Below are 14,119 nucleotides of genomic sequence, written 5' to 3' on the forward strand. Positions count from 1 at the left end.
CCGGTTTTGTTCAGTATCTTCCTTAATGATCTGGAGGATGGCGTGGACTGCACCCTCAGCAAGATTGCAGATGACACTAAACTGGGAATAGAGGTAGATATGCTGGAGGGTAGGGATAGGATACAGAGGGACCTAGACAAATTAGAGGACTGCGCCAAAAGAAATCTGATGAGGTTCAACAAGGACAAGTGCAGAGTCCTGCACTTAGGACAGAAGAATCCCATGCACCGCTACAGACTGGGGACCGAATGGCTCGGCAGCAGTTCTGCAGAAAAGGACCTAGGGGTTACAGTGGATGAGAAGCTGGATATGAGTCAACAGTGTGCCCTTGTTGCCAAGAAGGCCAATGGCATTTTGGGCTGTATAAGTAGGGGCATTGCCAGCAGATCGAGGGACGTGATCATTCCCCTCTATTCGACATTGTTTAGGCCTCATCTGGAGTACTGTGTCCAGTTTTGGGCCCCACACTACAAGAAGGATGTGAAAAAATTGGAAAGCTTCCAGCAGAGGGCAACAAAAATGATTAGGGACTGGAACACATGACTTATGAGGAGAGGTTGAGGGAACTGGGATTGTTTAGTCTGCGGAAGAGAAGAATGAGCGGGGAATTGATAGCTGCTTTCAACTACCTGAAAGTGGGTTCCAAAGATGATGGATCTAGACTGTTCTCAGTGGTAGCAGATGACAGAACAAGGAGTAATGGTCTCAAGTTGCAGTGGGGAAAGTTTAGGTTGGATATTGTGAAAAAGTTTTTCACTAGGAGAGTGGTGAAGCACTGGAATGGGTTACCTAGGGAGGTGGCGGAATCTCCTTCCTTTGAAATTTTTAAGGTCAGGCTTGACAAAGCCCTGGCTGGGATGATTTAGTTGGGGATTGGTCCTGCTTTGAGCAGAGGATTGGACAAGATGACCTCCTGAGGTCCCTTCCAACCCTGATATTCTTTGATACTATGTTTCTATGAACCCTGAGGATGGCTGGCAAGCCGAGACCCTGCCTGTTATCTCATTGTTTCCTTGTGCTCCCCTGTCTGTCTGTAGCCATCTGTTGTCTCCTATCTTACACTTGGACTGTCAGCTCTTTGGGGAAGGCTCTTTTTGTGCTGTGTTTGTATCTCTCCTAGCATAGTGGGATCCTGGTCCATGGCAACTCTAAGGTGCTAACACAACACAAATGAATAATGTTATGAAGCCTGGTGGGCTTGTTATTGATGAACACTCTCCCTCTACTGGACATTGTGGGTGTATCAGGCACTCAGCTCTGCTAGGAACCTATACAGCAATCTTGGGGTGAGGGAGCCCTGCCTAAAAATGCTTGCATTACACTTAACAGACCCTAGGGAGCCGAGAGAAGCTGTATATTCTAGCAGTTAAATGCGTGCGCGTCCAGTGGAAACAGTGCATGGTTCTCTCTCTTACTTCTCTATGCTTTCTTCCTGTACTCCCTCATGTCTTTCCTCTGAAGAGCCAAGGAGACAACACTCAGCACCAAACACTTATACAAACAAAGCAAAGGATGTGTGGATGGCAGCATAAGAAATGTAGGGCCAGGACATCAGCTTGTGTAAACCAGCATCGCTTCCATTGCACCAAGCTGGGGCTCAGCTCTTTGCTTTCCCGCTAGCAGTGAAGGACAGAGTTGCCACACGAGGGCTGTGTTTTTGGCAGGAGCCAGCGGAGATGCACAGTGCCCCTACTGTCTGGTAGGATGGGGAATTCTCCTCTTCCCAACATTTCTCAGGGCTGCAGGCAGTGCTGGGCAGGGAGCTGAGGCTCTGCAGACGTGCTCTGATAGTGTGAGTAGCTGCACGCCCTCCACTTGGTGAGCTGCAGGGTTCTCCTGGGCAGGGCAGCTACTTGTAAGCCCAGAGGATGCATTAGGGGACTGTTGAGAATAGTTTCTCCTCTGGGCGTAGCTCATTCTTGCTTTCTCTGCCTGCCATTGCAGCAACATAAGGATTCCTGCCTCTCCTTATGTCCCAGAGGCCGCAGTCACCCAGGCTATTCTAGCCAACGCCACTGCACTGCAGTCTAGTCCCAACATCCTTGTTCCGATACCTGCAGCACTCACCTCCTCAATCTCCTTTAGTGCAAAGTATTCTCCAGGGGGCTTCACCAGTTGGTGGACATCAGCTCCTGAAAGGGGCAGGACGGAGAGTCAGTGCCCTGGCAGAAGTGCCCTAGCAGACCCTGCTGTGCAGTCCCATCTCTAACAACAGCCCTGAATAGCACCAGTAGCCTCGAACCCCCAACATTAAACAATGAGGGACAGATTGTGTTGGGTGTGCTACGATATGCAAGCGTGGGACAGGATGCACAGAGCCATTCCCCCAGGCACCTTGGCACAATGCAGCCAACATCCCAGGGTTGGTGCAATGACCAGGGGAGAATTAGCACGTCTGACGGCACAAAGTACCCCAAAGGGCATGAGGGTGGGGTCGCCATGGTGCCAAGCCTCCACTCATCAGCGGATGGACCATGACCAACTTCGAGCTGTTGTTCTGGGTGTGTAATAAGTCATGTATTAACTGGGAAGCAGAGACACCTGTCAAAGTCCAGCCTGGCCTCATGGGAATTTGTCCACTTGAAAACTGGGAAAATGCTGAAAGCCCTCCCAATATCACTGATTAAACTTGTACACTCTGTGCCCCTGGGTAGCAGCCCCCCGTCCCCCATCCCAACAACTGGCTCACTAGAAAGGAGGGGAAATAGAAATTTCCCTGTGTGGGTCAGAGATGTAAAGGCCAGAAAGCACCATCAGGATCATCTGATCTGGTCTCTTGTATCATGCAGGCCAGAAAGTTTGATGCAGGGATCCCTGCATGGAGCCCAAAGACTGTGTCAGTGTAACGTAGCCCAGTCAGATTCTCACTGAAAGACTGGGAACTGCAGCTGTCATAGCTCCCACTGGGGTATCACATACAGGGACTCCATGCATTTCTGAGGAAGACAAGGATGATGGTTCCGTGAGATGTCTGTTCCTTTTAAGGCTCCCTGGGTGGATTCAGTTCCCCTTTATTATCCCCAAAGGTCTGTATTGATGGCAGGGCCCCTGGACCTACTTCTACTCAGTGAGGCCTGCTCTACACTGGGGTTTTTACAGCAGGGTACAGTGATGGATATGTCCAAAGCAAACCCTTAGTAATGCTTGTATTAGTGTAATACATCACTTGCACTGGTTTAATTTACCCAGGCTTGCAACTGGAGTTAATTCCCCTGGTATAACTTATGGCTACACTAGTGCAGTGTGTCTACACCAGGCTTTTGCACTAGGGGTTTACACTGGTCCAGCTACCCCAGTGTAATTACACCAATGCATAGAACCCCAGTGTAGACAAGGACTTACGGCAGATCCTCAAAGGCATTTAGGCACCTACCTCCCATTGAAATCAAGTGGGAAATAAATGTCTTTGGAGATCTTACATACTGTTCAGTCCTGCCCAACTTCTTCTCTCCTTCAGCACCTGAAAGCTTTCTCTCTCTATTCTGCAGCAAGCCCCTTGCTAATAAAATCTGCCTTTGCCAAAACTTCCCTGATTTCTATGAGCTCCCAGAAGACAGTCAGTGGAAAAGGGAGAGAGGGCTATTTCTTCCAAATTCTCTCAGGCCTGCCAAGTGCCCAGCCAGGGCAGAGTGAGCAGGGCCATACTGTATCTGAGCAGCAAGAGTCCAAGTGAGCTGTCAATTACACTAGGTCAGTGTAATCACTCCAGAGTGGGACAAAGCAATTTGGCCCTAAGTGTCAAGATGCAGCATGTCTCTGTATAATGGTTCTGACCTAGCCACAGTTCACATTTTACTGAGATCCACTGGCAGTGAGCAAGAATCTAACTGAGACCCTGGTCTGAGCCATCCTGGAGCTGTTTGTAGCTGGGGGCCTCAGACAGCAAACAGGAAGGGGTTCAAGTCCCATACCCAGTCTCTTGGAGATGTCTGTTGCACGCTCGCCCCAAATTCCATTCACTGCTATCAGCACCACCTCTCCAGCCTCCACCGCATTCAGAAGCGCAGCCTCCATGGCACAATGGCCTGGGCCACTGATGGCCAGAGTCAGTGGGTTCTGTGTCTGGAAGGCATACTGGATTCCCAACTTGATTTCATCCATGATCTGAGGAGAACGGACAAGATGCCAGGGTTAAAGCAGCCACCTGCAGTTTGGCAGTGTAACTGCATTGAAATCAACACCCAGAAAACAACCAGGATGTGGCAGCTGCTAGTGGGCCCATGTTTACATCTACCCCCTTCCAGTGACTCTTATAGAGAGGAAATAATCAGCCATCAAAGGGGGAGCTACTATGTGCAGAGCTCCAGCCCTCGTCTGCCTGCTGTTGTTTCTGCTCTGTGGTAGGCAATATATGTGCAGTACATCTAATGAAAGAGAGGGATAGGCAGAAATCACTGAGTTCATGATAAAAAAAGGAGTACTTGTGGCACCTTAGAGACTAACAAATGTACTGCATGCGTCCGATAAAGTAAGCTGTAGCTCACAAAAACTTATGCTTAAATAAATTTGTTAGTCTCTAAGGTGCTACCAGTACTCCTTTTCTTTTTGCGAATACAGACTAACACGGCTGCTACTCTGAAACCTGAGTTCATGATGTGACCCAATAGAGCTGTCACTTACTACGAGTATTTGACTTTAAGCCACAAACACACTATATTTACAACTTTTAGCTATTTCTTACAGAAATGAGTTTGACCAAAAATAAAACTGATCCCTACCCCTATCTTTGTGGGAGGCCTCTCTTGTGGTGCCCATGGGGCACTGGTGAACTAGACAGACACTCTACTCAGTTCTGAAAGCAAACTAAAGAGCTAGAGACCAACACCAAACAGCTAGACAAAACGAATGCCAGACCCTGCTGGCACCATTGCCATGGAAGCACTGAAGGAGATTAGGGAAAGGATTTTGTTTCTACTCCTGAGTTCTCCAAATGCTGGGAGAATTGGGAATCCGACAGGCAGTGGATGGTTCCCCAAACTGCTTGTCAGCTTGATCCAAAGCCCATTCAAATCAGTGGGAATCTTTCCACTGACTGAAAGGGTCACAGGTTTGGAGCAGCCCCAGAGTGGTGAATGGGGAGGAATCAGAGCTGTGGCTCTGAGTCTGCAAGAGCCTAAAGCATACGAGTCATCCCAGTGGCCGTGAAGGCAGAGGCACATGCACAGAGGAAAGATTTCAAGAAACACACTGACACCAAAAGCTGAAAGAAGCCAGGAGAAATGACAGCCCAACAGTGACTTATAATTAGTATCGCTAAAGCACCTCTTCTGTGCTCTAGGAGACTCAGAAAGTGACATCTTGTAGGAATGGAACCCAGAAGAGGGGAAAAGAAGGTCGGGAGCAAGGGAAAGTGGGTTTCATTTGCTATCTAAAACATTGCATTGGTGCCTGAGGAGAGGGGGAGGCTGCAGATCATAGGAAATGCTTCGAATGATGACCATGTTCTGCAGAAGTTGAGTCATAGTCCTCACCTGGAACATTTCCTTGTGCAGGTGTCCAATTAGCTGCCGACCTCCTGCAGCCAAGATCCGAGGAGGGACGTTTGAGGGCCCAGGCCCCAGGAGCAGCCTGTCTGGAATGGCCAGGGGCTGCCACAGCACTGCAGGGGATGGCACCAGCAGCTGTTGTGAAGACATTGCACGATAACGTGGAGCTGGGAGGCCAGGCAGAAGGAGAGGAGCCCGAACCGTAACCTGGAGCACTCGGGAGGCACTGCCCATCACTGCCCGATGCATCTTTGGTGCCTGAGATAACAGAATGAACCTTCGCCCTGACAGCAACCAGCCCCTGGGCCTGCTGCCACTAGCTGTCGAGCTCCTGTTCCTCTCTGACAGAGCCTCTGCTGGGAGTGGTGACTCAAGGCTGTCAAACCCTCTGCTCTGTCACACTGACCTTCACCGTCCTGGCAATAAAAGCTTAAGTCTAAAGCAACACAGCCCACTTCCCAGTGGCCCAGCAGCTCCCTGGCTCCTCCTCGATGTTCCCGCAGAGAGCTCCTCTTGAAAATACACTCCCATTGGCCCTCCTGGCCTATGAACTCTGCACCTGGTAGGAGCTGGCACTGACCACCGCTGTTTATGTGGCACTAACAACGTTGCTGCTTCTTGCTTTAGCCACATAATTTCCTGGTGCGGGAGAAAATCCCCATGTTTGTCTAAGCTGCTCATTCAGAGTGGTTTTCCCCATAGCTCAGTGAGATAACAAGACACTGCTGTGCTCTGCCAGACTGCCCTGTTGTGGCTTTGGTGAGGGTGCCCCGCTTCTTACTCCCTGTCCTATGTCCTTTTTAACGATACCATAGTTTCTGGTAGCTCCGAGAGGCCGCAGCCATGCTACTGAGCACTCAGAGAAGCCCTGCCCCGAAGAGCTTCCAGTCTCAATAGCCAAGATGTACAGAGGGTGAGAAGGAAAACAGGCACAGAAAAGTGAGGGGTCTTGCCCCAGGTCACCCAGCCGGCCAGTGGCAGAGCTGGGAATGGATCCCAGCTCTCCCGAGTCCCACTCCCGTTCAAGAAGTCACTTTTCATTACTGTGGGTTACTCAGATATTGATGCGTGAACAGTCCCAGGCTGCTTCCCTGGCACTTCCATTCAAGGATGCGTTTGTGACATCCAATCCCTATCCTGTGGTCAGGGATGTCACAGACATTGCCCGGGAAGCACTAGATGCTGCAGTGGGTTTGTGGCCTGAACTCCAAAGCACAACTTATCGAAGAGAAGGAGTGTGGAATACGAAGAGCTCTGAACTCTCATAAGGTGTTTCTCTCTCTCTCTCTCTCTCTCTCTTCCTTCTCACGTTCTCCCTCCCTCTTCCCGCATTTGGTCTGCTTTCCTTCCCTTCCTCCCCGCCTCTTCTCAGCCTCACTTGGGCCTGGAACCAAAGCCTGGGAAAGTTAGCAGAAGTCATTCCATTGATTTGGGATCAGGCTCCTAGGCCTCATCATGTGCCAATGAAATCAATGAGATGCTTACTATTGATTTCAGTAGTGCAGGATTAGGCTCTTGAATTAGCACTGTTACTAGTTTGCCAAGACTAGCAAGTGGAGAAACAGGATTAACTGGGGTTAATAGCTGGCCATATCAGTGCGCTTCTCAGATCTTCGGATCTCAACTTACTGGTAGTTAAATTCCACGAACCAGTGCACAAGCAATAGCTGCCCCCTGTGGTTTGCTGCCTCCCTCTCTCGGATGAGTCTCCTCCCCAGTGCTGTGCCTTTGTGTTTCTGTGATTTTCCTGGCTGCTGCCACATTTTGCTCACTCAAGTCCCAATCCTCATTTACTGTCGATTTAATCTCTGTAGTTTCTATATGAGTCCTTTCGCGCGGGGAGAGATAGCTCAGTGGTTTGAGCATTAGCTTGCTAAACCCAGGGTTGTGAGTTCAATCCTTGAGGGGGCCATTTAGGGATCTGGGGCAAAAATTGGGGACTGGTCCTACTTTGAGCAGGGGGTTGGACTAGATGACCTCCTGAGGTCCCTTCCAATTCTGATATTCTATGATTATGATTCTATGACCCTGGATTTAAAAAAAAGAGAGAGAGAAACCAAAACATGTAGAGGCTAGATACTTTTCCCTTCGTTGGGAAGCACTTTACAAGCTGATTCAATGAGTATATAGGACTTCTGCCACTACCCGCTTACATGCAGCTGTCTCTGGGCTGAAACATAGCAGCTGTTTAACAGTACACAGCAGCAGTGAAGAAGAAAGATGTATTGAACCTTCAGGGGGGATTTAGAAAGGCAGACTGCAACTAGCCCACCTGGAACTTGGCTAGGGCTGCATGCCTAGTGCACATGTTCACTCGTACAAAAATGCATCCCTTGGGATCTTTAATCACCCAAGGGGTCAGGACCTCAGCTGTGTGTCTCACAAGAAAGCCAGCCTCGATCAGTATGGTGTGGCACTGATTCAATAGGTCGAGCCGCATTTGGGGAAGCAACTTTTCCTGCTGCTCTGTGGCTTTTCCAAGAGGTCACCCATCCAAGTCCAACCTCCTCTGACAAGAGGACAGCCTGGAGTGGTGTCACTCTCTCAGGCCAGGGGGCTCCTCTAAACACTTAAAAGCCAGGCTGTTTTCTTCCATCATGGATCAGAAATGGCAACCAGTCTTGTTGGCTTCTGCTTTCTTCATGGCAAGAACTCCATGCTGGTGGCATTAGAATGGCTAATAATCCCCCACAGGGGACAGGAGCCCCCAGCTTGGTAATAGTAAGAGACAGGGATGTCACAGTGGTAATGCAGGCAGTGATGAGAAGCGGCTGTGCAGGAAGGGGCTGAAGAAAGGAGCAACATTCAAGACAAGGTTTGAAGCTCTTAGCTTTGCCAGCCTAAAGCTCTTTCCCTTTTTATGATCCATCCGGTGCCAAATTCTGCTCTGTCCCCCTGGTACAAATCTAAAGTAACTCCGTTGACTTAGAGCTGCTCAGGGCTTATGCTGGCATAATCAAGTGTAGTCCAGGATTTACACCAATTTAACTGTGAGCAGCATTTCGCCCAGTTGCTTCACGCTTTAGGAGTATGGGCCCAGTCAGAGCCTCTGTGATGTCCAAGGAGCTCACAGTACAGTTTAGGATGTAGAATACAAACCTGGCCTTTGAACTCCTCCACCTGTGTGCTTGACTGGGGCCTTGACATAATTTGGAACAGGGATTCCCAGCCTCTTTCTTTCTGGGGCCCCCCAACATACTCCCAAAATTCCAGGGCCCAGCAGGGGAGAGGCCAGGGCTCCAGGCTCCAACTGCAAGGAGGCTCTGGCCTTCAGGCGCTGGGGGGGAGAGGGGGTTTGGGGCTTTAGCCCTGTGGGGTAGAGTGGGGGGTCTTGGGGCTCTAGGCATCGACTGTGTGGGAGGGGAGCTCCGGGCTCTAGGTTTCAGCTGCTGGCGGAGGAGCTCAGCGCTTGGGGCTTCTGCCATGTGGGGCACTGGAACTTGGGGTTCTGGGCTCCCAGCTTTAGCCCCGCAGGGTAGGGGGACTTGAGGCTTTAGATCCATGAGACGCTGGGGTGCTGGGGCTTGTGGACCCCATGAAATGGCTCACAGAGCCCTGAGTCGCAGAGGAGAACTGCTGATTTAGAGCATCTGGGAGTTGCTCTCAATTACACTACCAGTTAAGCAGCCGGGGAGCAATGTGATACAAGGATGCTCTGGCCACACCCCTTTCCCCAGGCCATACCCTATGCTCTTATCTGCACTGGAATGGCTCCCAAGTTATCCTGGGGTAGCTAAGAGTAGGAACCAGTCTGCTTTGTTTGTTTTCCTCAGGACCCCAATTTGACTGGCTCTGGGGAAAGGTATTGTATGCCCAGATGATGGTGTAGGGGGGTGGAATTTACCACCATCACAAAGAGTCATACCGGCAGACATGCCCCACATGTAGTTATAAGAGTGAGGCTATGGGACAAGTGTTTACCCCATTATGTTAATTAATTCCCCCTTCGCCTGGTCCTTCTGCATCTTCCTGGCCAGCATGGAATATATGGAGTGTGTAACCGACTTGCGGAGGACTCTGTTTCACCCCAGCTGGGGAAGGCTGGCGTGTCACCAAGAGCAGCACCACAGCCAATCTGTCAGACCCCCCAGCTGCTTTTGTTCTTTATTGACTTAGCTGGGCTGTGTGTGGTTTTATTTTTCTTGTGAGGCAACAGTGCAGTTGAAAGAGTGCTCCCTTGACATGAAAGCTGACTGGATAACTACATGGGTGTTTGTGTAGGATAACTTACCCAATCGGTATGGTGGTGGAGCCAAGCCTCCCATCCTGGATTGCTTAAGCAATTGAGTGTTTAGGCAGAGCTGTGCGCTGAGGTTGTACTGTGTTAACCACTGGTCAATGCATGTGACACGGCAGCTAGAGCTGAGCCACTGAAGAGATGGATCTGATGCAGCTCTTGGCTATAATAATAATACCTAGCTCTTATACAAGGCTTTTCCTGAGTAGATCTCAGTGCACTCTACCAAGGAGGGATCAGGATCACTATCTTCATTTTACAGATGGGGAAACTGAGGCACAGCAGTGAAGTGACTTACCCAAGGTCAGCAGCAGGCCAGTGGTAGAGCCAGGACTAAAACCCAGGTTTTCACCATGCCAGTTCCATGTGCTATCTACTTGATCACACTATAAAAGGTTGCTTTCTAGCAGCTCATGCAATTAGCTCAGGAGCCCCCTGGTTCAATGCCGAGTGTGTTGGCCAAGCTGGCAGCCATCACAGAGGTAAGGGCTGGTTTGAGAGTCAAACTGCAGTGGGTGTCGGATGCTTGGGATGAGTTTCCTCTGTCTGGAAGAAACATGTAACATGCTGGTCAGTGTGTGTTATGTGTCCCCATCCAGAAAGGCTATCAGGCTGTTGAAGCCTCAAGCCAAAGAGCCTTGGCCAGGCTATAAAGGTTCATACTTTCAGCTCTGGAGGTCCCCAGGTCAATCCCAGATGCATCAGCCAAGACTGCAGCTGTCACACAGCACAGTCTCCTGTCTGAGAGCTACAGAGGATGTGCATGTCCAGCAGCATCTTAACTAATGCAGCCCCTCTGTGTTTATTGCACTGGAGACCTGTCTGTTCTCTCTCATAAGGGACACTACAGTTCTTATCTGGGCAACACTGAGACTATGTCCCACTACACTCTCTGGACCCTCAGTCAGCACAAACTAATGGTCTGATTTATGAATGCAGAAGATACAATTGCATCTACTTATAAGACCATGTAATGTGTTTGCATGTCCAGTAGAGATGGAGCATAGCGGAACTCTTGAATCCACATGCAAGAATTCAAGTCGGGTAACCCAGATTTGAACCAGTTTCAAGGATTTAGTTTGAGTTAAAAACCCACCTCCCAGGATCAGGAGGCTTATTTTCCATCTTGGGTTCTGGGCTGGCCAAATCTCTTGAGATCCTTTGTGAGTTTGGGCCCATGATGGTGGTGAAACCATGCAATAATACTCATTGGCCCCCCCAGGGTTCTGATTTCAGGCCCATCTGGGGCTACTGCACCACAAGGAGAGAGTGAGTAAGAAGGGTGCTTCAGTTTCACAGAGTCCTCTAGAGATCCTACTAGTTCAATATCTCCAAAGTCATAGAATCATAGAAGATTAGGGTTGGAAGAGATCTCAGGAGGTCATCTAGTCCAACCCCCTGCTCAAAGCAGGATCAACCCCAACTAAATCATCCCAGCCAGGGCTTTGTCAAGCCGGGGCCTTAAAAACTTCTAAAGATGGCGATTCCACCACTTCCCTAGGCAACCCATTCCAGTGCTTCACCACCCTCCTAGTGAAGTAGTTTTCCTAATATCAAACCTAGACCTTCCCCACTGCAAGTTGCCACCATTGCTCCTTGTTCTGTCATCTGCCACCACTGAGACCAGCCTAGCTCCATCCTCTTTGGAAGTCCCCTTCAGGTAACTGAAGCTGCTATCAAATCCCCCCTCACTCTTCTCTTCTGTAGACTAAATAACCCTAGTTCCCTCAGCCTCTCCTCATAAGTCATGTGCCGCAGCCCCCTAATAATTGTTGTTGCCCTCTGCTGGACTCTCCAATTTGTCCACATCCTTTCTGTAGTGAGGGGCCCAAAACCGAAGGCAATACTCCAGATGTGGCCTCACCAGTGCCGAATAGAGGGGAATAATCACTTCCCTTGATCTGCTGGCAAAGCTCCTACTAATGCAGCCCAATATGCCATTAGTCTTCTTGGCAACAAGGGCACACTTTTGACTCATATCCAGCTTCTCGTCCACTGTAATCCTTAGGTCCTTTTCTGCAGAAATGCCCCTTAGCCAGTCGGTCCCCAGCCTGTAGCAGTGCATGGGATTCTTCTGTCCTAAGTGCAAGACTCTGCACTTGTCCTTGTTGAACCTCATCAGATTTCTTTTGGCCCAATTCTCCAATTTGCCTAGGTCACTCTGGACCCTATCCCTACCCTCCAGTGTACCTACCTCTCCCTTCAGCTTAATGTCATCCAAAAACTTGCAGAGGGTGCAATCCATCCCATCATCCAGACCATTAATGAAGATATTGAACAAAACCGGTCCCAGGACCGACCCTTGGTGCACTCCGCTTGATACCAGCTGCCAACTAGATATTGAGCCATTGATCACTACCCATTGAGCCCTATAATCTAGCCAGCTTTCTATCCACCTTATAGTCCATTCATCCAATTCATACTTTTTTAACTTGCTGGCAAGAATACTGTGGGAGACTGTATGAAAAAACTTTGCTAAAGTCAAGGTATATCACGTCCTCTGCTTTCCCCATATCTGCAAAGCCAGTTATCTCCTCATAGAAGGCAATCAGGTTGGTTAGGCATGACTTGCCCTTGGTGAATCCATGCTGACTGTTCTGATCACTTTCTTCTTCTAAGAGCTTCAGAATTGATTCCTTGAGGACCTGCTCCATGATTTTTCCAGGGACTGAGGTGAGGCTGACCAGTCTATAGTTTCCCGGATTCTCCTTCTTCCCTTTTTTAAAGATGGGCACTATATTTGCCTTTTTCCAATCATCCGGTACCTACCGCAATTGCCATGACTTTTCAAAGATAATGGCCAATGTCTCTGCAATCATAGAATATTAATAATAGAATCACATCAGCCAACTCCCTCAGAACCCTCGGATGCATTAGATCCAGACCCATGGACTTGTCCATGTCCAGCTTTTCTATATAGTCCTTATCCTGTTCCTTCACTCACTTCCTCCACATACGGTGCTGCCTAGTGCAGCAGTCTGGGGGCTGACCTTGTCTGTGAAGACTGAGGCAAAAAAAAACATTGAGTACTCCAGCTTTTTCCACATCATCTGTCACTATGTTGCCTCCCCCATTCAGTAAGGGTCCCACACTTTCCCTGACCACCTTCTTGTTGCTAACATACCTGTAGAAACCCTTCTTGTTACCCTTCACATTGCTTGCTAGCTGCAACTCCAGTTGTGCTTTGGTCTTCCTGTTTACACCTCTGCATACTCAAGCAATATATTTATACTCCTCCCTAGTCATCTGTCCAAGCTTCCACTTCTTGTAAGCTTCCTTTTTGAGTTTAAACTCACCGAAGATTTCACTGTTAAGCCAAGCTGGTCGCCTGCCATATTTGCTATTTTTTCTGCACATCAGGATGGTTTGTTCCTATGTCCTCAATAAGGCCTCTTTAAAATACAGCCAGCTCTCCTGGACTCCTTTCCCCCTCATATTAGCTTCCCAGGGGATCCTGCCCTTCAGTTCCCTGAGGGAGTGAGTCTGCTTTTCTGAAGTCCAGGGTCTATATTCAGCTGCTCTCCATTCTTCCTTTTGTCAGGATCAAACTCAACCATCTCCTGATCACCCACTTCTACTTCCCCTACCAATTCTTCCCTGTTTGTGAGCAGCGGGTTTTACGCCATCCTATGTCTGCGAGAGAGTCTTATATCTGCTGCTTCTTGGGAGCCCAAGAACCTTCCTTCGAACCAATCTCCGCCTCGCTGGATGTGGAGCCTTGCACTGCTCCCTATACCCAGTGAATCCAAAGCAGAACCAGGTATTTCATTTACAAAACCAATACAGGACAATCAACCCTCTTGCCCCAGCCTATCCTACCTGGTGTGGGCAGTGTGAGCAGCAGTGATGCCTGCCTGGTGTTCTTTTCTGCCTTCAGGTGTGTGCAGGAATGAGCAGGCAAGGTTGGTGTGTCTTACTGTGTCTATCCCTCTCCTTCACAGAGCATGTGTGGGGGTTGGGGCTGTTCCTTGAGATCTGCATGTCCCTTGGCTCTGAATTCTTCTGGGGGAGTTCCCCTAGGTGCCCCTATGGGAGCGGGCTGAGCATGTGGGGAGTGCATGTTGTTGGGTTTGCTCTCTGTGCCTTTATATGCTCGAGTGTCTGTTTTTAACATGATCCCCTGGGCAATACTTAATTTACTGCAGCCTCAGGTTAAATTCACTGAGCAACTGGGCCCCCTCTCAGCTAGGGCGCCGCTATCTAGGTGCTGATCCAAAGCTCCTGGATGTCCTTAAAGGGGTTCCAGAGAGAGCAGCGAGCTGAGCTTTGGGAGCTAATAGGTTTCCAGGGCTGACACCCTTCCCCAGGCCAGCCAGAAAACCCCTGAAGAGAGTGAGCAGGGGAGGGGCGGATTCTGCCAGGGAAGTTTCATGGAGTCCCCCTGCTGTTCCCCTCC

At 49.5% G+C, this 14,119-nt stretch overlaps 1 protein-coding gene across 1 annotated transcript in view; it reads right to left on the reverse strand.

Moving 5' to 3' along the window:
* Positions 1-5,966, reverse strand: part of AGXT (alanine--glyoxylate and serine--pyruvate aminotransferase) — a 32,553-nt gene extending 26,587 nt beyond the window's left edge. Inside the window, exons 1-3 of the mRNA XM_038416774.2 lie at positions 5,472-5,966; positions 3,912-4,104; positions 2,068-2,132 (exon numbers count right to left, since the gene is read on the reverse strand). Coding sequence (XP_038272702.1) covers positions 2,068-2,132; positions 3,912-4,104; positions 5,472-5,735 — 522 coding nt within the window. The 5' untranslated portion in view covers positions 5,736-5,966. The remainder of the gene's footprint in view (positions 1-2,067; positions 2,133-3,911; positions 4,105-5,471) is intronic.
* Positions 5,967-14,119: the final 8,153 nt, after the last annotated feature.

The sequence above is a fragment of the Dermochelys coriacea genome, chromosome 9 (assembly GCF_009764565.3).
Source record: "Dermochelys coriacea isolate rDerCor1 chromosome 9, rDerCor1.pri.v4, whole genome shotgun sequence".
NCBI classification, from domain to species: domain Eukaryota; kingdom Metazoa; phylum Chordata; order Testudines; family Dermochelyidae; genus Dermochelys; species Dermochelys coriacea.